General features: G+C 37.3%; 2 protein-coding genes across 2 annotated transcripts; both read left to right on the top strand.

Moving 5' to 3' along the window:
• Positions 1–7,728: 7,728 nt before the first annotated feature.
• On the top strand, positions 7,729–11,156 carry LOC131159726 (uncharacterized). Its single transcript, XM_058114866.1, has 4 exons — positions 7,729–9,456; positions 9,545–9,598; positions 9,735–9,919; positions 10,810–11,156. The coding sequence occupies exons 1-4, from the start codon at positions 8,673–8,675 to the stop codon at positions 10,924–10,926; spliced, it is 1,140 nt and encodes a 379-aa protein (XP_057970849.1). The 5' UTR covers positions 7,729–8,672; the 3' UTR covers positions 10,927–11,156.
• An 11,881-nt stretch (positions 11,157–23,037) lies between these two features.
• On the top strand, positions 23,038–23,778 carry LOC131160746 (uncharacterized). Its single transcript, XM_058116627.1, has one exon. It carries the CDS (start codon positions 23,038–23,040, stop codon positions 23,776–23,778), a length of 741 nt encoding a protein of 246 aa, XP_057972610.1.
• The last annotated feature ends 660 nt before the right edge of the window (positions 23,779–24,438 follow it).

Below are 24,438 nucleotides of genomic sequence, written 5' to 3'. Positions count from 1 at the left end.
AAATCTTGTTTTGATGATAACAAACAAAAGAAGCTTAACATATTTTGTTAAGTGATGATATTTCAGGATTCAAGTATGAGAACACAAACTCAAATGCTTATAAGGATGATTCACAGCTTATACACCAAATAATGATGATCAAACGAAGCTTAAAGAACATTAAAGCATGGATTCCAAGATGATATTTTAAATCTTGAAGATCATGGATGCTACAAAAGGACTTGCTAAAAGCTTAAGTATATCAAAGCTTGAAGTCAAGATGGAGCCAAAGAAAAGCAAAACAAGAGAGCGTAAGAAAAACAAGACAAGAGAGCCAAAGAAAGACAAGCATGAAGACTCAAGCACTTGGAATGTCAAAGTCTTAAGAAATCTTTATGTAAGTACTTCATATTTTAAATATCTTATGGAAATATGTTTGAAGCTCTACTAGGGTTAAATATTGACTTAGAGACCTTATTTCAAAACCCGAAAAATGTTTTATAACAAATCAAAGCAAGAAAGCAAAAAGGATTTTAGAAAAGTAAAATGAAAATTCTGAAAGTGGTATGCCCAAACGACTGAGGAGAATCCTCAAAAGTTTGAAGAAGCACCTCAGATGACTGAAGTTTTACTTCAGACGTCAGAAGAATTTCTTCAGAAGTCTGAAGATTTAATTCAGAAGACTGAAAATTTAATTTTTGAAACACAAAACAGGTAGAACACCTTCAGACACCTAAAGGTCAGTTCAGTCGTCTGAATAGGAACTTCAGAAGTCCGAACCTACGCTTCAGACATCTGACCCTGTGTCCAGTTCAAATTTTTCAAAGTTTTTAGGAACATCAGAAGACTGAACCCGAAAGTTCAGCGTCTAAACACTTTTAACGGTCAGAAATTTTAAATGTTTTAAATTTAAAATTAAGGTTTCTTGAGCCCCAAATTTTCTAAAAACTTGGAAGATACTCCAAGTAAATTTGGGCATCACGAAAACACTTTTCTAAGCCTATAAATACATAGTTTTTCAAATCAAATTTACACCAATAAAGAAAGAATTGAAAAATCTGCTGAAAGCAACTTGCTCTTGAAAAGCTCTCTCTTGCTCACTCATTTAGGGGTGAGCATAATTCGGGGAAACCCGAATTAACCGATCAATTTCGGTCGGTTCGGTTCGGTTAAAAATAGGTCGGTTTGGTTCGGTTATGGATGTACCAAATTTCGGTTAATTGGTTATCGGTTCGGTTAAGAGAAATTTTAATTCGGTTAACCGAATTATCCGAAATAATAATAAATTAAAATTTAAATATAAACTAGTAATATATATATAGGCGGGATGGGGGAAAGGCGGGGGCAGTTTTATTAACCGTGTCTCTGTGCGGCTGTGCGCCTGTGCCTACATTTTTCTTGCCTCCAGAAACTGTTTTCCAAAGGCTGGCCTGCAAAATAAATTGTTGTCCAAAGGTTGGCCTGAAAATAAATGCACCACATATCCATGCCCTGGTGGTGGCACAATGCCACCTTAATGGAAAATATAGAAATAATCTCCGGCCAATTAATTGATGATTTGATGGGATCTGATGCAAGGAGGAACTTATTCTTTGTGATGAATGTTCCAATAACACAGCCAGGTCATTTCCCACAAATGAAAGCCATGAGATGATGAGGTCATGTCCATTGCTCTCTTAGAATTATGGAATTGAGTTGTAGTAACCCCACTAGAAGTCACCAGGGGGAATGCATTCCGTTTCTATGACTGCATATCATCTGGAAAACAGGATTTATAAATTCCACTTTTATAGATTAATAGTAAAATATTCTTTTTTATTAATAAAATTAATAGAAGCAAAATATCTTTTTTTAATAAAATTAATAAATGAGCCCCAGAATTGATAAAAAAGTTATAATTATAATCTATTTTTAATAATTAATTTAAAATAAATTCGGTTAAATTCGGTTAACCGAATTACCCGAAAAGGTAATTCGGTCGGGTGAGGTTCGGTTAACATCTCTTATTCGGTCGGTTCGGTTAATAAAAATCATTAACCGAAAATTTCGGTTAATTCGGTTAATTAACCGAATTTGACCGAACCGACCATTTGCTCACCCCTACACTCATTGCAATACTCTTTTGCTAAGAAACTGAAGTATTGATCATCTCAAATCTAGTTCCCACTGTTGATATCCATCTAGAGAAGGAATTGATGAATTCTATACTTGAGCTTCATCTTATTTCATCTTGATATTTAAATTCTGAAGTACATAGTGCTGAATTTATACTAATCTACTCTTTAAGAGAGTGTTCTTGTAGGCAGCGGTTATCTTGTATTTTTGAAGTGTTTTTGACGATTCCAGGTTATTGGATCATTGCCTAGGCGTGGGGTATCGCTTGAATAGGTGATTACTCTAGTTTATTAAAAGAGTGCCCAAGCGTGGAGTATCGTTTGGAAAGGTAATTACTCTAGCCTATTGAAGGAGTGTGTAAGGTTTTGTTCTGCCTGGGAAGGAACAGGTATAGTGGAATTCTTAGGTGGTTTGCCTAAGGCGAGGACGTAGGTTAGGGATAAGCCAAACCTCGTAAAAACTGCGGTCTCACTTTCTCTTTCCCTTACTCTCTTTATTTTTCAGCATACCTATAAACTGCATCGTGGATGATTTAATTTCTTAATCCTATATACTATGTTGTTTGGAAATGAAATAAACTAAAGATTAATTTGTTTTTGGGCTTGTGGAAATTGAAAGGGAGTAAGTTGGTTGATCAATAAATTGTGAAAATCGTAAGGGGGTATGTTGATTGATTCAACACCCAAGACACAAACTAAAAGTTTATTTAAAGTCTAAACTTTTGGAAAGAGTGTTGAAATTTAAATTGTGCATCATATTGAGATAACAATTTCATTAACTACAGGGCTTGAATCAAATCCATTAATACAAGGATTGAATCAAATTCATATACACAGGGCTGCAAACAAACAAATACTTTAAATTCTTGTAAAAGTTGAGAATTACCATAGAGTTACATATTATATCTTGAGTTGGTATCTTTGGTTGTTTACTTTAAAATTGCTGGTGGATTGTTTGAGCATTGGTTTACTTATATTTAGTATTGGTTTATGGATTGAATAAGTAAATAAAACTTTGCTATGTAATTGTTAAATCAACAAGGGGTTAAGAATTCTTGTAAAGAATTAAAAGAAAATTTTAAAACCCAATTCACCCCCCTTTTGGGACTACACCTCAACTTTCATGTTTTTCTCCCACGAGTTCGTTTGAAATTGTATGTATGCGCTTCCGCCTATGATTTTTGCATTTTTCCTGGATTTGGGTTTGATATTATGGTTGTTTTAGCTGACATTTGCTGTGTATTTAATTATAGTGTATTTTGAGTTTGTTGATTCAATTTGAGGGGAAGACTTGCTTAATTTTATCTGAGTGCTGGATCAAATCGATCTGGGTATTTGCTACCTGCTGTGGATCCCAAGTGGTTTGTGTTGATCTGACCTCTCTTGCATTCTTGACCTTCCCTAATGGCACGGCTTCAAGAATTTTATTTTAAGTGTGAAAAATAGAATTTTTCCAAACAATCCAGCCCGTTCACTTACAATAAAATTTTAAAAATAATAATAATTAGAAAAAAAAAAGACAAATGGAACACGAGAGTGGGACATACACTTTACCATAGTGAGCATCTGCGTCAATCTTGTAGCGGTTGTAAAGAGCTTGCATGCCTAGTAGTGGGCAAATACGTCAGGGTGAGAGGAGAATCGACCCAGAGAATCAATCATGCATACGAACAAAACGAAGAACACGAGGAGGGCGGCGTCGTGAACGCAGGCCCCAGTGCTTTCGACCAACATCAGGAAGTAGTCTAGTGCATCGGCAGCTGTGAACAAGCCGGCGAACGAAGCTCTGCTCTATTTTTCGGTGGATGGATTCGCCGTTTTGGGAAGTGGATTCTGGCAGGAGGTGGAAAGTTCCATTTCTTCCATTGTAGATGACCGTTTTATTTTCAGGCAAATCTCGTTGGATAGTCCAGCGAGATTTGCTTGCCACGTGTCAACAACTCAACTACCCTGACCCTTTAAATCTCACTAAACCAAGCAACGCGATTACGTTAGAGTCATTTTGGGAAATATTTTCCCAAACAGGGTATTATTTAATATATTATTTTAAAATAAAATAAAATGGAAAAAAACTCAACCTTTAAGGCCAGAAAATTTAATGGAAATAAAATTTCACGCAAAATTAGTTGATAAAAAAAATATGGAAGTAATGAGAGATTGTTAGGATTCTGCAATTGAAATTTAAGATTTGGTGATGGAGTTGAGGAATCGCTACAGCAAATGCTTGCTAAATCGATCACAACCTTTTGTGAAATACAACGAGAAATAACTCTTAACGTTGAAAACTTAATGGCACTGGAAAAAAAAATTTTCATGTCAAAATAACTAATCGAAAAATATGGAAAGCAACGAGAGATTGCAAAAATCTTTCAATTGAAATTCAAGATTCAGTGGTAGAGTCAACTGCGATGCTTACTGAATCGATTGAAGAGAGAGAGAGAGAGAGAGGAAATTCTAAGAAATGCTTGAGTATTTGTTTTGTTTATCAATTCAATTTTTAAAGAATGAAGACCATCATTATAGGATTTGTGATTGCGTTGGAGGCACCGTTGAGTCTAAATAAAATGTCAAGTATTTATAAATGGAGAGAAAAAGTAGTGGGGAAAATTTAAATCGATCTTAGAAAAATAAAAGTGAAAAGTATATAAAGATGAAATATAAATATTTTTTACTAATTTTTAATGAAAAGGATATAAAGATAAAAATCGAAAAGAATATAAAGATAATCATGAACTTTAATAAATAACTTTGCTTGTAAAATATAAAAATAAGATTGTGTTTGACATATTAAATATAAAAATTTAAAATTGAATTTGTATAATTTTTTTTATGTGTTTGTATGAATAATAAAAATTATTCATAGAGGATATGAATATGGAGACAAAAATGAGCTTGAAGAAATAATCTTAAACTTCGCTATGTCATATGCTTTTAGTATAATGAATACTTGTTTTAAGAAGAGAGAATAACACTTAATAACCTTTAAAAGTGGGCAAAATAGGAATCAAATAGATTTTTTTTTTTTTAATTTTAACTAGGAGAGTAGATCATTTATCATGCAAGGATTGTAAAGTTATTCCAGGTAAAAGTCTAACCACACAATATAGAGTCTTAATGTTAGGTATATGTATTGAAAATGGAAGAAAAATGATAAAATAAATCAGTGTAAAAGAACTAGGTGGTGGAACCTAAAAAAGAGAAAATATAATAAAATTTAAAGACAAAATGATTAAAGATGAGGATTGTAATATAGAGGATGAGATAAATATAAATATTCTTTGGAGTAGATTAGCTAGCTCTATTAAAAAGATAGTAAAAGAAATTTTGAGTGAATCAAGGGGAAGATTCTCAAATAGCAATGAAAGTTGGCGGTGGGATAAAGATGTGCAAAAAGTCCTAAAGACAAAAAGAATTTGGTATAAAACGTGATAAAAATGTAGAAACAGGGATAACTTTGAAAAGCACAAGGAGGCAAAAAAAGATGCAAAAAAGGCTGTTAGTGAAGCTAAATACAGATCATTTAATAGTTTGTATGATAGATTAGATATAAAAAAAGGGGAAAAAGATATACTTAAACTTGCTAGAGCTAGAGAAAGGAAGAGTAAGGACTTAAGAAATGTAAAACGTATAAAAAGTGAGGATGATATTATCTTGGTTAAGGACGAAAACATTAAAGAAAGATGACGAAGTTACTTTAGTAAGTTGTTTAATGAAAACCAAATAGAAGGTTTAAACTTAAAATTGTCAAATGAGGAAAAAACTAAAAATATGAGATTTATTTGCAAAATTAGAGTTAATGAAGTTAAATTTGCATTTAAAAAGTATGAAAAATGGGAAAACTATGGGACCAGATAACATCCCAATTGAAGTTTGGAAATGCTTAGGTAATAATGAAATTATATGGCTAACTAATTTATTTAATATAATTATAAGAACTAAGAAAATGCTAGATGAATGGAGGAAAAATATTTTAATACCTATATACAAAAATAAAGGAAATATTCAAAATTGTAATAACTATCGTGGAATTAAACTTATGAGTCATATGATGAAACTATGAGAAATAATAGTTGAACAAAGATTAATGTTAGAAACGAAGTTCTTAGAAAATAAATTTGATTTTATGCTAGGGAGATATACTATAAAAGCTATATATCTTTTAAGAAGATTAATTGAAAAGTTTAGGGAAAAGAAGAGGGACTTGCATATGATATTTATTAACCTTGAGAAAACATAAAATAGGATACCTAGGAAAGTTCTATGGTGGGTTTTAGAAAAAAAATGGTGTATGTAATAGGTATACTGATGTCATTAAGGATATATACGATGAAGTAATGATTAGTGTAAGGATTATAGATGGAGAAACCATATAATTTCCAATCATTATAAATGTACATCAAGGATTTGCTTTGAGTTATTATCTTTTTGCTTTAGTGATGGACCAACTTTCTAAGAGTATTCAAAAGTAGGTTCATGGTGTATGTTGTTTGCAGATGATATTGTATTAATTGATGAAACTAGAGATGAAGTAGAAGTTGAGTTAAAATTATGGAGAGAAGTTTTGAAATCAAGAGGTTTTAGGATAAGTAGAAATAAGACAAAATATATGAAATGTAATTTTAGTAATGATAGGAGAAATATTGGAGGTAAAGTTAAACTTGATGATAAAGAAATAAATAGCACTTGTAGATTTTGATACATTGGATTCATTATGCAAGCTGAATGAGAAATTAAAGATAATGTAATGTATAAAGTTAAAGCAGGTTGGGTAAAATGGATAAATGCTTCAAGTGTGCTCTGTGATTGTAAATTACCTTAAAATTAAAAGAGAAGTTTTATAGGCCAACTTTAAGATCAGTTATGCTATATGAATCGATACGTTGGGCGATGAAGAAACATAATATCCAAAAAGAAAGTTGTCGAGATGAAAATGCTTAGATGAATGAATGATATAATATTGAAAGATAAATTAAGGAGTGAACATATTCGCTGTAAGTTAGGTGTAATTCTTATAAAATATAAGATAAGGGAGAGACGAGTTAGATTGTATGAACACTTGTAATGTAGGCCACATGGTCCACCAATGAGAAAGTGTGAGTTAGTTATTGTAAGGGATAGAAATAGATATAAAATAACTTGAGAGGAAACAGTGAGTAAAAATTTAATATCTTTGAATTTATCAAAAGAAATGATCCATAATCACATAAATTGACAAAAAAAATATTCATATACCCGATCCTGCTTAGTGGAAATTAAGAGTTGATTTTATTGTCGTATAAATAAAATATAATCAAAGAATAGAATCAAATTTATATTTCATCATACTTTATTTTTAAATTTTTGTTTCGTGCATTACTCAATATAATTTTATAATAATTTTTGAAAATCTGGCTTCGAATTCAAATTCCAAATAGCAAGATGATTTGACTGTCGTTTGACACAGATTTTTTAACAAAAAAGTGATATAAAAAAATTACTGGTATGACGGGTGCCAACGTGTCCGGCTATGAATGTCTTAAAGGCGCGGCTACCACGGGTCGCCCCAAATCCGCATCCGAACTAGAAAAGCGGGTCCGGACGAACCAGTGCTCGCCTGACCCGTATTTACACCCGTACCAAGCTCCCCCACTTTTCATTTCCCTCCAAACATTTTCAAAAAATATCCTCAAAAAATTTCCTGGTCCGCCATGGCTCCGGCTCCTTTCTTCATCCTATCTCCTAAGGTCAGCGTCCTCTAATACGGTAATACCTTTGCAGATTTTCATATAGCACGCATCCACATCCAAGACCCTTGAAAATTTCCATGCCTTTGTACTAGCCGTGTTCCTGATTTGTTGGCCATCTAGGGTTTGCGTTTTTCATTTTCTTTGTCAAGTCTATACACTCCCCCCCCCCCCCCCCCCCCCCCAAAAAAAACCCAAAAAAAATTCCGACTGGTAAGTTTTTTGTAGTTGCTTAGATCTTTCATCAGAAGAATCTAGAAATATTTTCGATTTCTATTCTTGCTTGTGGAAGATTCGTATGGTGAGTGCAGGAAGTTTGTGTTTTCTGTTTTTGTTTTAGTTTTAGTTTTTGTTGTATTGAGCAATGTTGGTGCCGGCAGGAGGCCGGGTTTCCGTGCATGTGGATCGGAGGATCTTGTGCTAGCTGTTCTGTTATTTGTCGAGAAGAATTTAGAAAATTTTCTTTATGCTTTTTGTTCGTGGAAGATCTGTATGGTGAGTGAAGGATTTTGATTGTGTTTTCTTGTCGAGTGTTGTTGGTGTGTGCAGTAAGCTGGGCTTTCTGTGTGTGTGGATCGGATGATCTCGTGCTAGTTCTTCTAATATTTGTTGAGAAGAATTTCAAATCTATCTTGATTTTTTTTTTTCTGGAGGATCTGTATGGTGAGTGAAGGATCTTCATTTTGGCGTTTTCTTGTCGAGTGTTGTTGGTGTGTGCAGTGAGCTGGGGTTTCTGGGTACGGGAACCAAAAGATTAAGAATTCATCCATTTTGGTTAGTTCGAGAGAAAGGTTTCTGAGATTTGTGTACTAAAAGGCTATATATTAAATTGGCCTTACGGGATCTATAATTTGCAATGAGTGAGGATACTTCCGCTGATGGGTCTGGCAAAGCCTCATCTGTCCTGGGTGACATCACTAATCGACTTGGAAAAAGGGACTTTTCATTGTTTTCTGACAGTACAGTGCGTAAATCTGAAAACAAGCATGGTAGAATTGTGGATAACGATGAAGGGGATTCACAGTCCCGCAAGCAAGGATCCCTAAAATTGGACAGATTGGTCAGGGAGAAGAATATGACTAACTGTGTTGTAGGTGGCAAGGAGAAGGGTAAGCAGCCCAGAGATTGTGTTGTTACCCTTCAGGAGAACAGCAAACCCGTAGTGGCACAGGTAAGTAATGAAATTAGAGAAGCCCCCATTATGTTAGATGGTGGGATTCATTCTGAAGGGGATGATACTGTAAGTCATAGCGTCATGGAAATGGGCGATGCATCAAGAGATAGCTGCTTTTCTAGTAGTTCAATGCGTGGAGGCTCTGGACCAAGCCATATTGATTGTTGTGTTGCTGTGGAGAAGTGTCAGGGCAATGAAAGAAGAACCGCTTCAGATGTTGCAGATAGCAATCCTGTCTGTGAAACATTACTTACTCGTGTTTGCAGTGATCATGCTAAGGATCTCAGTGTTGATAATTTGGCCTCAAGAAAATGTGGGTCTGTCAAGGGTTCAAGGTTGGCTAAGTCGCAGGGCTCTAAATCTTTTGAACTGGAGAGATGCCGAGGACTCAAGAATGATTCTTGTTTGAATTTGTCTACGGATTTTGATTCGCTCAAGGCTTGCTCTTGTTCTTTTTGCATGAAAGGTAGCTTTTTAATTTCTGAATTTTTACTACTCTCTCATTATGCTCAAATTATCTGAAAAGTTATGGTTGTTAATCTTTTGATAATCAGCTGCTTTTGTTTGGTCTGACCTCCATTACCAAGATATCAAAGGCCGACTTACTGGTGAGTTTTGTATGAGAATTTAAATTAAATTAGCTCGCACTGGTGGCCTTTCATGATATATAGATATATTATATCATATTCACTTTGGTTATTGTGTTGTTTCTTTGTTCTTGATATCACAATACTTTTTATCCAGCAATAAAGAAAAGTCAGAAAGAAGCGAGCATTTTGGTTCACAAGAATAACAGGCATAAGCTGCCTGCCAGAAATGGCCACGAAAATTCCAGTAAACCCTCAAAATTAGAATCTGATCTCATGGATCAATGGAGGTTACTGTTTCTTCGCACGGAGGACATCTTTCTTCATGAAATCAGCCAACTTGTAAGTGTAATTTTTGTCACTGTTTTCACCTGATTCAAATTTCTATGTGAAGGTTTATTTTACTTCTTGTTCTCTCTTGTGTTGGCTTCGTCTAAGTCCAAATTCAATGTCGCTGTTTAGGAGAGCTCTGGATTTTTATTTTTGATCAAATGACATTATATTGGCGTGATGATAAAAAGAACTTGGTTGTCGTAAGAATCCTAAATCCTACTGCTAGATTGGCAACATGTGATAGCTTGATTTTTTGCAATTTATTTTTGGGTTCTATATGAGTTATTACTTTAAAAAATATTGGATTGCCAATATCAATGGTTTCCTATTTGCAGAAGTGATGTTGGATGAGAAGCTAGCAATTGAATGGATTATTTTGATGATCCAGCTTTGAGGCTGATTTCTAAAGAATAGTGTAAAATGATTAATAGGTTCTAAAACTCAAATGTGTTCAGCTTGGTAGTTAAAACTTATGTACATGTGGGGTTTTATTTTTAATTTCTAGTTTCTTTAGGAATGCATTTTTAATTTTTCCTGTAATTTATGCTTTCTTATGAATAGGATATAAATGCTTGGTAAAAGTCAGCTTTCTTGTGAATTTGGATTGAGAAGCTAACAGAGTTGTTTCTCCTCTTGTATATTCTTCTTTCCTCTTCTTCCTTTTTGCTTCCTCGGAATGCTTGGAAAGGGATCAAACATATTGAGAAGCTTTCACAAAGGCCAATAGCCAACAACTGATGTCACTAGCCTGAACTTCTTTATCTCTTTCCATCTATCTATTTTCTTGCTGTAAACCCTCATCATTTTTTTTTTCCATAACCAACTCTATCCAAAATCATTTTCTAATTTATGGAAATTTTAATCCAACTATTATAAATACTTTAAATTCTTTGCGGCAGGAATCTAGCTTTCATGCACTAAAGGATCTGAGAGACAACTGCAAGACAGATTTGGAAATGACTAATGGGACGTCCTCGGTTAGCCAAAAATGTTCTTCTGATGCTTCTGGTGATTGAGTTGTTTGCAACTCTAGTAGGAGCCATTTGGAAGCCTTTTGACATTTGTAAGATTTTGTCAAATGGCTGCTTTTGTTACTGTGTGTATGCTTGATTCATGGTAGGTTAACATTTTGATGGTTTCTTTTTCACTTAAATTTGAAGCTGTAAACCTTTTGCAACACATGTACTATCTCTTGGTGCCGTTAGTGATCCTCCTTGAATAACATTTTGCCCCTAGTTTGACCTTCCCTCGTGCCATTTCATTGGTTTTGTGTTCCTACCATTTTCCCTGGATTAATATTTTTATTTGGGTGTGCCCAAGGGCTTATCGGATGGATTCCTTTTAAAATTTGAAGTTATGAAGTATGCCATATTACAAATTTATGACAACTTGCAATAGAAGGATACACTTGGATTTTATTATTTGCTCTCATATTTTTTTAGGCATGAATTTTTTGGGTGTTTTGTTTGACTTAATATTTTGTAACTCTAGGTTGAAGAGGACCGGAGTACCAAAATCATAATAACCAAAGTGGTTATGAAGTAAGAAATTTTTTGGTTCGACTTTTAATGGATTTGGGGGCTTGATTGAGTTATAGCTAACATATGACATCACAGAGAATTGTTTATCAGTTGAACAATGGTTGAAGTTTAGGAACAATTATATTGTTTCTAATTATATGTTGGAAGGTTTATTCCATTCTTAATATTGTTATATTTTTCTAGTGAATTATTACCCTTACTAATGCCATGTAGTAGTGCTGGGCTTTAAATTATTAGGTTGAATGGACCTAGGATAGTGATTGTTGGTTCAACCATTTTAAAGTTTGAACAGTTTGGTTTTGTTAGTGGCATTAAGCGTTGCTTGTGCAGTTTGTCATTGTAATTTAGGATGATCTTATTATGGAAAGCTAGATTCTTGTCCACAACGGCCTTTATGCCATCGAAAAATTTGTTGCACAATCGTGAATGTAGGATTGTGTGAGTATTGTTGAAGTTCGATTCATAATCATTTGTACATTTTCTTCAGAAAGAAACTATAAGGGCTTGTTTATTATGGAAAATGATTTCCATTTCCATTTTTGACTTTTCAAGTTATAAAAATTTCAACTTAATTTTTAGACTTGCATTAAAAAAAAAAAGAAAATGAAGTGTTTTGTTATGCAAAACAATTTTTTCATTTATTAATTCTAGACTTCAACATAATTAACTTGTTTTTCAATTTTTCAAAAATTATGTATGGTGGTGTTTGGGATCTTGGATATTGATGTTTGAATTTGGATTTGTGGGTTGAAAAGAAACTTCATATAATTTTATATAATATTTGGTCATAATTCGCACAAATCCACATAGAGTAAGAAACAATAAATCTAGAAATATTATATAAAATTTAAAAAACTAGAAATTAAAGTGTCATTTTTGTAGTTATTTGAAAAAGTTATAAATGAAAAATAAGATTATTTTCCCAAGCAATTAAAGTCAACATTTTATTGCTTTTCCTTTTTTATTCAAGTGTTGTAAAATTGAAAATTTTGCTAAATTGTTGTTCATTAGAAAACAAAAAATGGGGGGAAAAAAAAACTACTTCACAATTATGCAGACCCTATTTATTTCAAAACCAAAGTTCAAGGTAGATAGGGTTCTTGTGGTAAGTAGAGTTTCATAACATGCTTCCCTAATCTATAAATCCTGATGGTTTAGTGACTGATTGGCATATATTCAATAGAAATTGGGAATAGTGAATATATGCACCTCTCCTTGTTTGCAATCTTTTGATTTTTGCCTTTTCTTCCAATTGAAAACTGTCTTCAATATCTTTGTTACAATGTCTCAAAGGAAAAACTTGATGATAAATTGAGTAGAAGGACAATAGTGAGTTGTATTTATTTGTTAAGTCTTTAGAAGAATAAAAGAACACACATTAAGTAGTACAATGGACAAATAGGTCATTTACTCATGAAACATGAAATAATGAGATTATATTATAGCTGGAGATGATAGCTTCCATGTTCATGTGGGAAATGAAGTTGATAGATTGTGCCTCCTCCATGAGGCTTTGGCTATTCATGAGCGTTCATGGTGATGGAAAAATGGAACCCTAACCTAGTTGTACATGACCATAGTCATTCGTAGTTTATGAACTCCACGATATTTTGTTTGACTATGCAACATCAAGAAATTCTTGATGAATTACATCCTTGGTTAGTGCAATACAATATGTTCATGCTTCAAAAAGTTTGCTGAGAGCTCATCTTATATGGCCCAAGGTTAGTGAAGCCAAAGCTATTGCTTTTTGTAATTCTATTTGCAACTAGATGACAACTCATTCCTACGGATGTACTATTGTGTAAAATGTGAAGCAAAGTAAGACATTTTCACCCCCCCTTTTCACACTTTGCAAAGAAAGTCCTTCAACAACAATGGATTGTGTTCGAGCCTCTCTAAGAGGGAGAGAGAATCTAGGATCCTACTAGTCAAGGAAGAAAAAAAGGAATGCTTCATCTTAACAATTCCTTTAAAGTTCAGGATTGGTAGGTGGGTAAAATTAAAGCAAGGCCTTAAGGTTTGAGTGAGAAATTCTCAAAGAAATTTAGTTTTTGGAATATACAAATTGAAGAGGGGTGATTAAAGTCATTAGGGCACCATTAATCTTGAGAAGATGATATATCCTTAATGAAGAACAATAAAAAATTTGAGCAAATGCACACCCATGGAAAGCATTTAGAGTGAATTTATTAGCTAGTGAGAAGACCAAGCTCTCAATTCAACTACAGTTGCAAATGAATCTCCAGAAAAACACTATACTATGAATCCAAAAGACATGCTAAGCAATTCAATGAGCCATTTGGAACAATGAGGAAGCAAAAAGGAGATGGAACAAATGGATAAATTATTTGGTGAGAACGAGAAGAATTTTGTTTTGCTTTATAGAAGGGGCCATTCCTTAATATAAGAAGACAATTTGAAGGAATGACAATTCATGACCACTGAAAATATATCAATGATTGGAGTGTCCAATAGTGGCAAAAATTGCACTTCGACAAATATAGAATCAAATAAAAAAATATGGAAATAGTAGCTTGTAAAAGGGGAAGACACTTTCCATTTTTGAAAATCAATTGGATTCCTTGGGTGCAGTGTCAAATTTATTACTTTGTGACTTAGAGGTCACAAGTTCAAGGTGTGAAAACAACCTCTTGCAAAAAATGCAAGACAAGTTGCATACTATAGACCTATCGTAGTTTGGCCATTCCTTGGACCCTGCATTGGTGAGATCTTAATTTGTGCATCAAGCAGCCCTTTTTTTTTTTTTAAAAAAAAAAAGATTGATGTCGATACTTAGTGGTGATTTATGTACTATTTCAAGCACATAATTTATCACCAAGAGAATCTCTATCTACTTTGATAGGGCGGTTATTTAGGTACGCATCGAAGGTCTACTGGAAGGATTATATGAGTTAGAGGTAGTATAAGAGCTTGGACAGTATTTGGAAATGTTATAAATAAAGATATTAGTAAATTAATCCAATAGACTAAAATGAGGTAGAATGCATATTGCATAAAGAGGTAAATACTGAGGAACCTTTGGTTCGGTTCTTCTCTAAGAGAGAGAGAGAAAGAGAGAGAGTGTTGGGGATGTGGCTCATATTTTGAGTGAAACACATGTACCAGAGAAAGCATCGTGAAGCGAGGGACCAAAAGAGATATGTAGGGTACAACCTTGAGAGCAAACCGTCGAGAGTTTATGCCATAACCGTCAATGATTTTAGGTAGTGTTGCAAGGGTAATCTTCTCGACTACAAACCGTCAACGGTTTGGCCTAAACTGTCAACAGTTTCACTCATGGACCTAATGGATTTTTGAATCCAAGATCAGTAGATTGGGAGTTTTTGGAGGAATTTTCTCCAGGGGATTGCTATAGAAGTGTTTTAGATAAACTAGAGGTCTTCTGTACACATTAGACTAATATATAATCATGATTATGTAACCCTAGATTGATTTAAGCTTGTAAGCTTCATTGTTCACAATGAAAACAGCCGCTGCTCCCGTGGACGTAGGCAAATTGCCGAACCACGTGAAATCTTGTGTCTTTTGGTTATTGCTTTCATTGATTCTCATTGTTTAGTGGTTTCTTGTTTAGTATAGTTCATCATCGAGTGCTTGCTTGCATGTTCCATTGATTGTTTCATGAGAGTTCGTGTGAGGTTATTTGCTGCGCACGCTCAGCACCGACAATTGGTTTCTAAGGGCTGATTGTTAAGAACAACAATTGGTATTAGACTTGGGTGATTGTTGGTGTGGTGAACAACAAGTGGTATCAGAGCCATTGGTTAGCAATGACTAGGATTTCTTTTGCAAGGTTCAAGGTTGTTAAGTTTGATGGAATAGGGAGCTATTTAGATTGAATTTGCACTATTTTAGGAATTTATTAGCCAAATCCTTTCATTTTCATACACTACCTTTATCCAAAGAGGAATACCACTTCAGCGTGGGCCTGTAAGACTTTCATGAAAAACATTTATGAGCTACTTCTCATCCTTAGAATAAGTAACCATTTTCCTTACATACATTTTCAACTAGGTTTTTGGGCATTAAATCCCATCATATTTTTAAAATCAAGCATTATGAATTTAAGAGGGATCTTCAAGTCAGTGAATAGGCATAAGTCTTCTATATCTATTGTCTCCAAATCTTACATGTCTTTAATTGATTTAAATTATTCTTTGATGAAATTCATGAGCTCTTTGTTGTTGCTCACTTGCTCACCCTTTTTATTTAGATTTTCTTTTTCTATTGGGGTATCTTGTCCAACTTGGTCAATTTTTTGTGCTAGGAGGACCATGCATGGAAGTATCTCTTTCTCCAATGTTTCGAATGGTTGGTCATCAATATGAAACCTCTCACCTTATTGAGATTTTGGTAGATCCATACTTAGGACTCACAGTGGGAAGATCACGATGGACTAGACAAGACTTCCTAGACATAGAAAGGCCTAAAAGAGCCAGAATCAAGAAATAGAATGTACAAAGTAGGAAGGAATCAGCACCAATTATACAAGAAAATAAATATGCATAAAAGTTAATTATGAAAAATGAATGAGGTTTCAAGGTCATTATGTTCACCTAGATTGCATAATATCTTTTTTTTTTTTTTTTCATTTCATGGGTCATACAAGAGCTTTTGCCCTACATGGGACATATGTTTCGTGAGTACGAAAAAGATTGGGGATACCCTTCAAGATTTCATTATTTCAAGCTATGGCGCAATACTAGGATATAATTACCTTAACCTCCTTATTTCAAATAACAAGCTCCTTAGTATCTTAACAATGTAGAGTTATGTACAAGGATAAATTATTGATTATGCCTATATCATATGGAGATTAGGAGTAAAGAGTTATTAATGTAGATTTTTGGCTTTACTTAAGGTTCTAAAGGTTCCTAAACTATCCTCACTATCGCCAGCACAGGCTAGTAAGGTCCCCAATCCTCAACCATTGTAGGCTTCAAATGGAAAGGGTTCAGTTTGAGTGAGGGGATTTTCATGAGGCCTATACGGAAGATGATGCCCCATGGAGGTCTCACAATTTCTTGCCTCTCCTAATCCTAATAGGTGAGAGTTTGATGATAGAACTTGCGTAGCGTTGGTATTCAGTGTTTGCAAGGAGTTAATGTATGAATAAATGCAGATAAATGATGCAGAATTGATAAGATTACTTTGCAAAGTTAGGGAATAACCAATCTAAACAAGACAAACACACATTTAAATGCAAGGCAAAGACATAATTAAAAGCAAAACCACAAAGCATTCAAAGATACGATGGATACTAAGCTAATGAAATAAATCTATCAGCAAGTCAACATATACAAGCGGCTTGACTCTCTAAGTGTCTTCAGCGGAGTCGCCAAGTTGTTGACACTGTCGACACCCCAATTTTAACCAGGCCTTTCCGAGGAGACCTCATGTCAAAACCTTTCCACACTAGCTGTGGACCCCACACATTCTTGTAGGTCCCACGCTGGTTGTGGACCCCACACTGCTTGTGGACCCCACACATTCTTGTAGGTCCCACACTGCTTGTGGACCCCACACATTCTCGTGGACCCCACGTGGCTTGTGGGCCCCACATATCTTCATTGGGCCCCACATGTTTGGTGGGCCCCACCCCTCTGGTACGCTAGCTCGGATTCCTACATCCGATGCACGTTACCCTCTGGTACGCTAGCTCGGATTCTTACATCCGATGCACGTTACCCCCTCTGGTACGCTAGCTCGGATTCTTACATCCGATGCACGTTACCTCTTTTGGCATGCTTGCGCCTGCTAGCTCGGGTTCCTATAACCCTTAAATGGCTCGTGGACCCCACATGGTGCGTGGGCCCCACATATCTTCATTGGGCCCCACATGTTTGGTGGGCCCCACCTCTCTTGGTACGCTAGCTCGGATTCCTACATCCGATGCACGTTACCCTCTGGTACGCTAGCTCGGATTCCTACATCCGATGCACGTTACCCTCTGGTACGCTAGCTCGGATTCTTACATCCGATGCACGTTACCCCCTCTGGTACGCTAGCTCGGATTCTTACATCCGATGCACGTTACCTCTTTTGGCATGCCTGCGCCTGCTAGCTCGGGTTCCTATAACCCTCAAATGGCTCGTGGACCCCACATGGTGCGTGGGCCCCACATATCTTCATTGGGCCCTACATGTTTGGTGGGCCCCACCTCTCTTGGTACGCTAGCTCGGATTCCTACATCCGATGCACGTTACCCTCTGGTACGCTAGCTCGGATCCACATATCCGATGCCTCGCTAGCTCGGGTTCCTGTAACCGTCAAACGGCTTGTGGACCCCACATGGTGCGTGGACCCCACACATTTTTTATGGGCTCCGCACAGCTTCTAGAACCTTATTATTATTATTGTTATTATTATTATTATTATTATTATTATTATTATTTATTTTAATTTGTCAAATGCAAGCATATTTTGTCCCCCCATCATTATTCACCACATGTCATGTTTCTTCCCTTTATCATTCTTCCCATAATATATTCCCTTCATAATTCTTCATCCCATACTTTGTTCCCTCCATCATCACTCACCATATGTCATGTTTCTTCCCTTTATCATTCTTCCCATAATATATTCCCTTCATAATTCTTCATCCCATACTTTGTTCCCTCCATCATCACTCACCATATGTCATGTTTCTTCCCTTTATCATTCTTCCCATACTATATTCCATTCATAATTCTTCATCCCATACTTTGTTCCCTCCATCATCACTCACCACATGTCATGTTTCTTCCCTTTATCATTCTTCCCATAATATATTCCCTTCATAATTCTTCATCCCATACTTTGTTCCCTCCATCATCACTCACCATATGTCATGTTTCTTCCCTTTATCATTCTTCCCAATATATATTCCCTTCATAATTCTTCATCCCATACTTTGTTCCCTCCATCATCACTCACCATATGTCATGTTTCTTCCCTTTATCATTCTTCCCATACTATATTCCATTCATAATTCTTCATCCCATACTTTGTTCCCTCCATCATCACTCACCATATGTCATTTTTCTTCCCTTTATCATTCTTCCCATAATATATTCCCTTCATAATTCTTCATCCCATACTTTGTTCCCTCCATCATCACTCACCACATGTTATGTTTCTTCCTTTTATCATTCTTCCCATGCTAATTTCCCTTCATCATTCTTCCCCCCATACTTGGTTCCCCCCATCATGACTCCCCTATGTTTTCTTTCCTATGCTTGCCCTAAGCTAAGCCTATAAATAGCCCTCTCATTCCAAGCACAAGGGGAGAGCTCTTAGTGGTGGTAAGGAGAAGATTTCAAATATTGAAGTTTTCTATCACGAGTTTGTGAAGTTAGTCTTTTTTTGAGTAAAAATCAAGAGGTCGACTAATCCCGTTTCCTATCGGTGTTGAGTCACCCCATTTGAAGAAGGCACCTCGTAGTGCCTCAAATCAGAGCGCAAGAACAACTCTCGGGAAGATGTTGTAGAGCGGCCCTAGTAGACTCATCAACAGGAAAAGAAGACCGGAGCAGAGGAAAACGAAAGAAGATCAAGCGATCGATTGATCCCTTTTCCTACCGGTACCGGGTCACTCCATTTGAAGAAGGTACTCCCTAGTGCCTCGAGTCGGAACTCAAGAACAACCCTCGGGAAGGCGCTGTAGACTAACCTTGCGGATTCACAGACAGGAGAAGAAGACCGAAGGAGAAAAAGACGATAGGTAAGACCAATGAACTTTCTCTTCCTATGTTACATTTCCGTCCCCCTTTCCCTAATCGGCCTCTGTTGGTTTATTTGACTTTATTTCACTTTTCTTTACTTTAAATAGCTTCCTTTTAACTCATAAAAAAACAAAAAAACAAAAAAATTTCATAAAAGACACAAAAATTCAGAAAAAATTTCAAAGAAAATTCAAAAATTTTTAAAGCTTTGAAACTTATTTACCTTTGAAAATTTTTGAAGAAAATCCAAGAAAGTTTCTAACATGTTTGGCAAAGGTTAGATTTGTTTCCCTACATTCAAGATTTTCAAAAATACATTCTAAAGGCATATCTTTAAAACCATGACTTTCGTGATTGTTGTCTAAAATTCTGTTGTATTCGGAAGGACATTGGAAAATTCCGGAAAATCATTGGTCTCGACCAAGACCTTAAACTGGTTTTTCCCCCCCACACTGGTCAACGTTTGACCGGCTCACCATTCCCAAACTGGTTCACCCCAGTTTTCTCCATTTTCGCTTGTATATTATTGTTGTATCCATAAAATTCACAAAAATCATGAAATTTTCAAAAATTCCAAAAGTATTTTCACATTTTGGTTTCAATTGATTTCATTTGTGTTATTTTGAAAGTTCGGGAAAAATATCAAAAATCATTTTCACACTTAGGAAAAATCACAAAAATATCTTTTTAGGCACAAGAAAAATTCATTCCAATCCCGAACCAATCTCAAAAACCTCCCGAAATAGTATTTTTGATACTTAAAAAAAAAAAAAAAAAACCTATAGATTTCAAAATCCTCGGGAGCGTATTTTGTATCCTATTTTCGATTTTCCTTCCCGATGATTGCAAACGAGAACATTGACTCTTCGGAGTACTAGATTGCCCCGGTTCTGAGGGAATACCTATATAATATTTTCATTTTGTTTTTGACTTTTGAAAGGGAGTGATTTTTAAAGGCTTATTACATTTATTTCGGGAAAACTCTTTATTAATCTAGTACCATTCGTAAGAACGGGCGTGTAGGGGGTGCTAATACCTTCCCCTTGCGTAACCATACTCCCGAACCTAACTTTGGTGACGTAGACCGATTCTACCCCTAACGGGGTAGTAATCAAGTGTTCTAACCACACTTCAAAAGGTTAGTGGCGACTCCACCACACATCGTTTTTCACGAAAATTCACATTTTCAAAATACACATTCATTTTTCCCAGTTCGCAAGCCGAACCCATTTTTAAACCAGAGATTGGTTCTCTGGGCCGGGTCCGGGACGTCGCGACAGCTTGGCGACTCCGCTGGGGACCGTTGAGAGTTAAGCCAATGATTAATTAAGAATTATCTCGATCTCAAATCTAAATAAGCCTTTTTGATTACTTCCTTTCATTTTTGTACAAATTTGGTTACATATGCATGAATGTTCTGAATAATGGATGGATGTGGGGTAGGGGGTGTAGGTTGAAATGGTTAAACTCACACACTCTCACAGCTCTACACCCGGGCTTTCCCAGTTAGGATTAGAAAGGAGTGTAATAGTGCCAGTTCCCATGTGGCATGGCCTATGGGAACTCGCGAACCACTCCGCTCAGTGCAAGCTTTTTCCGGACCTCTGTGAGGGAGGATGAAGTTTCAATCTGGGGACCTTTTTCAATAAGGGTTAGAGCTTAACCACACATGATTTTCCATAATCCCTTGCCTAGGGTAGAGCCTCGGAGGACCTTATGTACATAATTACCCCGGGATTAAGACAGAGGCTCCATCCTTCTCCCTATGATTTAATATGATTATAACTTGAGATTTAAAACATGTTGCATCCTGCATTTCATTCTAGGCATTCCCATCTGCTTGGCCAAGGTTCTGTTTAAAATCCGACTCATGGGGAGCACAGTAGTCCATCATGAAACCGAACTAGTGGTACAATTGTACTCCGAAAGTCAACAAAAGAAGAGGGGCGACAGCACAAGTAAGGAATCGGTGCCTGAGATACCAGACAGGGTTGACATCAACGCTCGATCCAATTCCTTAAAGGAGCTGAGAGACATTTGGAAAGGGTGGACGCCTCAGAGACGATTGACTTTTTCTCAGACGTACGGGCACATCGGTTTTCTATTGCATGTTTCCGTAAACTCCCACATGATTGAAGCATTGGTGGAATTTTGGAATCCGTCGTATTGCTGCTTTACTTTGGATGGGGTAGACCTTGCTCCCACCATAGAAGAATACACTTCACTATTGCATCTGGTTAAACTGCCAACGCCTTACAGAACGTACGCACCCACTCGAACCTCTGTTGTCAAGGATTTGTTCAGGGCCACCGAGCTTAAGGTCCAGAACCTGGGAGACTCAAAGGTCACTTGGGAAAGCCTGAAAGAGTTGATGAAGAAGGAAGGAAAGGAAGAAGTCCAACTGCATCTGCTAGCGTTAGCCATCTACGGCCTACTTATCTTCCCGAAGGAACTAGGAATCATCGATCATGCCACCATTGCCTTCGTAGCACAAGTAAAGGAAGGGGTGAACCCAGTCTACGGTATTCTTGCTGAAACGTTCCGATCTCTTAACAGATGCCGAATTAGGAGACATGCTCGTTTGACCTGCTGTGTGCCATTGCTTTATGTGTGGATGATGAGCCATTTGCCATGCATCCAGGGATTCTTTCGCGCTGCTTTCTCAACAATCAGAATACCTTTAGCAGAGTTCGAAGTAGCTCGTTGGGAGGAACATGCCAGCAGGACTGAATGGAAAGACAGACTTCACAATCTAGTCAGCAAGGGGATTGTATGGCGGGCACCGTGGATCGACCAGCCCAAAGTGATATATAGATGTGGAAACCTTCCTTGGGTCCCACTGCTAGGTCCCTGGGGTGGAATATCCTATGCACCACTCATGTTCCGAAGGCAAGTAGGCGCAACACAGTTTGTGCCCATGACCCATGGACTGGCGGACGCTCGGTTCACATATGAGGATGATGATAGCCAAAGAAAGATCCGGGAATTCTTTGTATCATGGAGGCATGTGTACATAGTCGAAGCAACCAGTCAGAACTCGGGAGTCCAGGAGAGTTATGAACTATGGAAACGTGACAGGGTGGACCCTCGGTTCCTGTGCAAGGAAAAAACTCTGACAGACGAGAAACGGTCGAGAGAAGCTATGTGTCCGTCTAAAAGAATGACCTCCAGAGAACAGTTTCCAAAACAGGGTCCAGTAGATCCTCAACTTGAACCAAGCAAGCAACCAAAGATTCAGGGCTCGCCATCAAAGAGAGCATCGGGAGTTTTGAGAAAAGAGAAGCAGAGACTTCAAAAGATGCTTGATCAAAAAGTCCAACAATTGAGGGAGTCAAGAGCAGAAATTGAGGAAAAATCTCAGTACATACGAGACCTAGAGAAGCAGTATGAAAAACAGAGATACTATTTCAACAAAGTACTTGAAAAGATGGAGCCTTGTGTAAACAAGGCCAACTATTGGGAAGCCCAGTACAAAGCACTGAAACAGAAGGAGGAAAGTGCAGCTCTCACAAAGTCAGAACCAACCCCAGACGATTCAGGCTGCCTCGTTAAGAGCGGACCAGGAAATCAGGATCTGACACCTGTGTAGACTAGTTGGAAGTTTTCTATTTTTCTCACTAAAAGTTGTATGAAAATTTGAAAGAAATGATAAGGATTTTTTTCAAAACCTTGGCTAAAGCACATAGGACTGCATGATTGCACCTTTTCATACATACTCATAAACATCCATTACATGCATTTATTCTGAAGGATGCGGGTTTTCATGAACAGGGAGGCGGAAACAAGTTGGACGTGACTGAGATCCAGCAAGATTGAGGCAAGTACGCACCCATACAACACCCGCGGAAAAGCTAAGGCCATGGCAGAACAGTTAGAGAGCCGTGTTCTGGGGATCGAGCAGGGGCAGGAAGAGCTGAGCAATCAAATAAAGAAGATATTGGACCTATTGCTGAACAAAGGGAAGACAGTCCAAGATCAGGATCATGAAGAAGAAAATGACCCTATCCACCCGCCCGGTTTTACGCCAATTCAGGGGCAATCTTCTGGTCCGCCCCCATTCACCTCAGAGAAACCGCCGCATGGCACGCCACCTTTTATCCCAGCAGTGACAGGAATAGGGATGCCCTCATCAGCGGTTGCGGGTGTAGGGACAAGCAAGACTGTGACGGAATACCGTTGTGACGAATTGGAAGAACGGCTAAGGGCCATAGAGGGGACTCGGACCACCAGTACCGCCAGACCCTCAGATTACTGCCTAGTCCCTAATGTAGTCATTCCTCCAAAGTTTAAGATGCCAGACTTCGAGAAGTTTGACGGGACCACATGCCCTCAGACCCACCTCCGGATGTATTGTCAGTCGATGGCCGCCTATACCGATAATGAGAAGTTGATGATGCATTGCTTTCAAAGCAGTCTTACCGGGACAGCGGCTAGATGGTATGTCCAACAGAATAAGGCCCAGATCCGCACGTGGGGTGACTTGGCCGATGCCTTTGAAGCGCAATATCGTCATATCTTGGAAATGGCTCCAGACAGGATGTTTCTTTCTGAAATGGAAAAAAAGCCAACAGAAACTTTCAGGGAGTATGCACACCGTTAGAACAAAGGATGATATCTACCATCCCCGGGATTCCTCTCACAAATCCTCCCCCACACTGGTATAATCCCGAGGTCCGATGCGCGTACCATGCCAATTCTCCAGGGCACCCTATTGACCAATGTTGGGCCTTTAAACACAAGGTGCAAGATTTGAAGGATGCGGGTTGGTTGTCATTCGATGCGAAGCCAGTTGGTATTCAAGAGAATCCTTTGCCTGACCATGGGAAGGACAATGTCGGAATGATCGAGGAACAAGATGGGGAAAAATTCGAAAGAAGATGGGAGCAAATGACGCTAGACTGGGTGTATAGTGAACTGACAACAGCAGGCCTAGCAGGGTTAAAGGCTATTTGCCCTAAAGGCGCCCCATGCACATGCCAAAATACTATGAAAAGATCAGTACAACAATGTGAGACTTTCCGGATTTTTCTAAGTAGCTTGATTGACAGCAAACGAGTGGAAGTTAGCCGCGTTCAGAAAACAAATGAAGTTTCAGTCATAGGGGAATCTGACCATCCCCAATTCACCAATAGACCATTTATCCCCATCATGGGAAAAACCCACGAGTCCCAGAGGCCCCAATTCGGGTAGTGATCTCAGCCCCTCGCCCTTTCGCATACCGCAGTGACCGGGCAGTGCCATGGAGGTACAATTGTGAAGT

Source organism: Malania oleifera, chromosome 7, assembly GCF_029873635.1.
Source record: "Malania oleifera isolate guangnan ecotype guangnan chromosome 7, ASM2987363v1, whole genome shotgun sequence".
In the NCBI taxonomy this organism is placed as follows: domain Eukaryota; kingdom Viridiplantae; phylum Streptophyta; class Magnoliopsida; order Santalales; family Ximeniaceae; genus Malania; species Malania oleifera.
The sequence above is the reverse complement of the archived record's forward strand: the minus strand, read 5'-3'. Positions and strand labels throughout refer to the sequence as shown.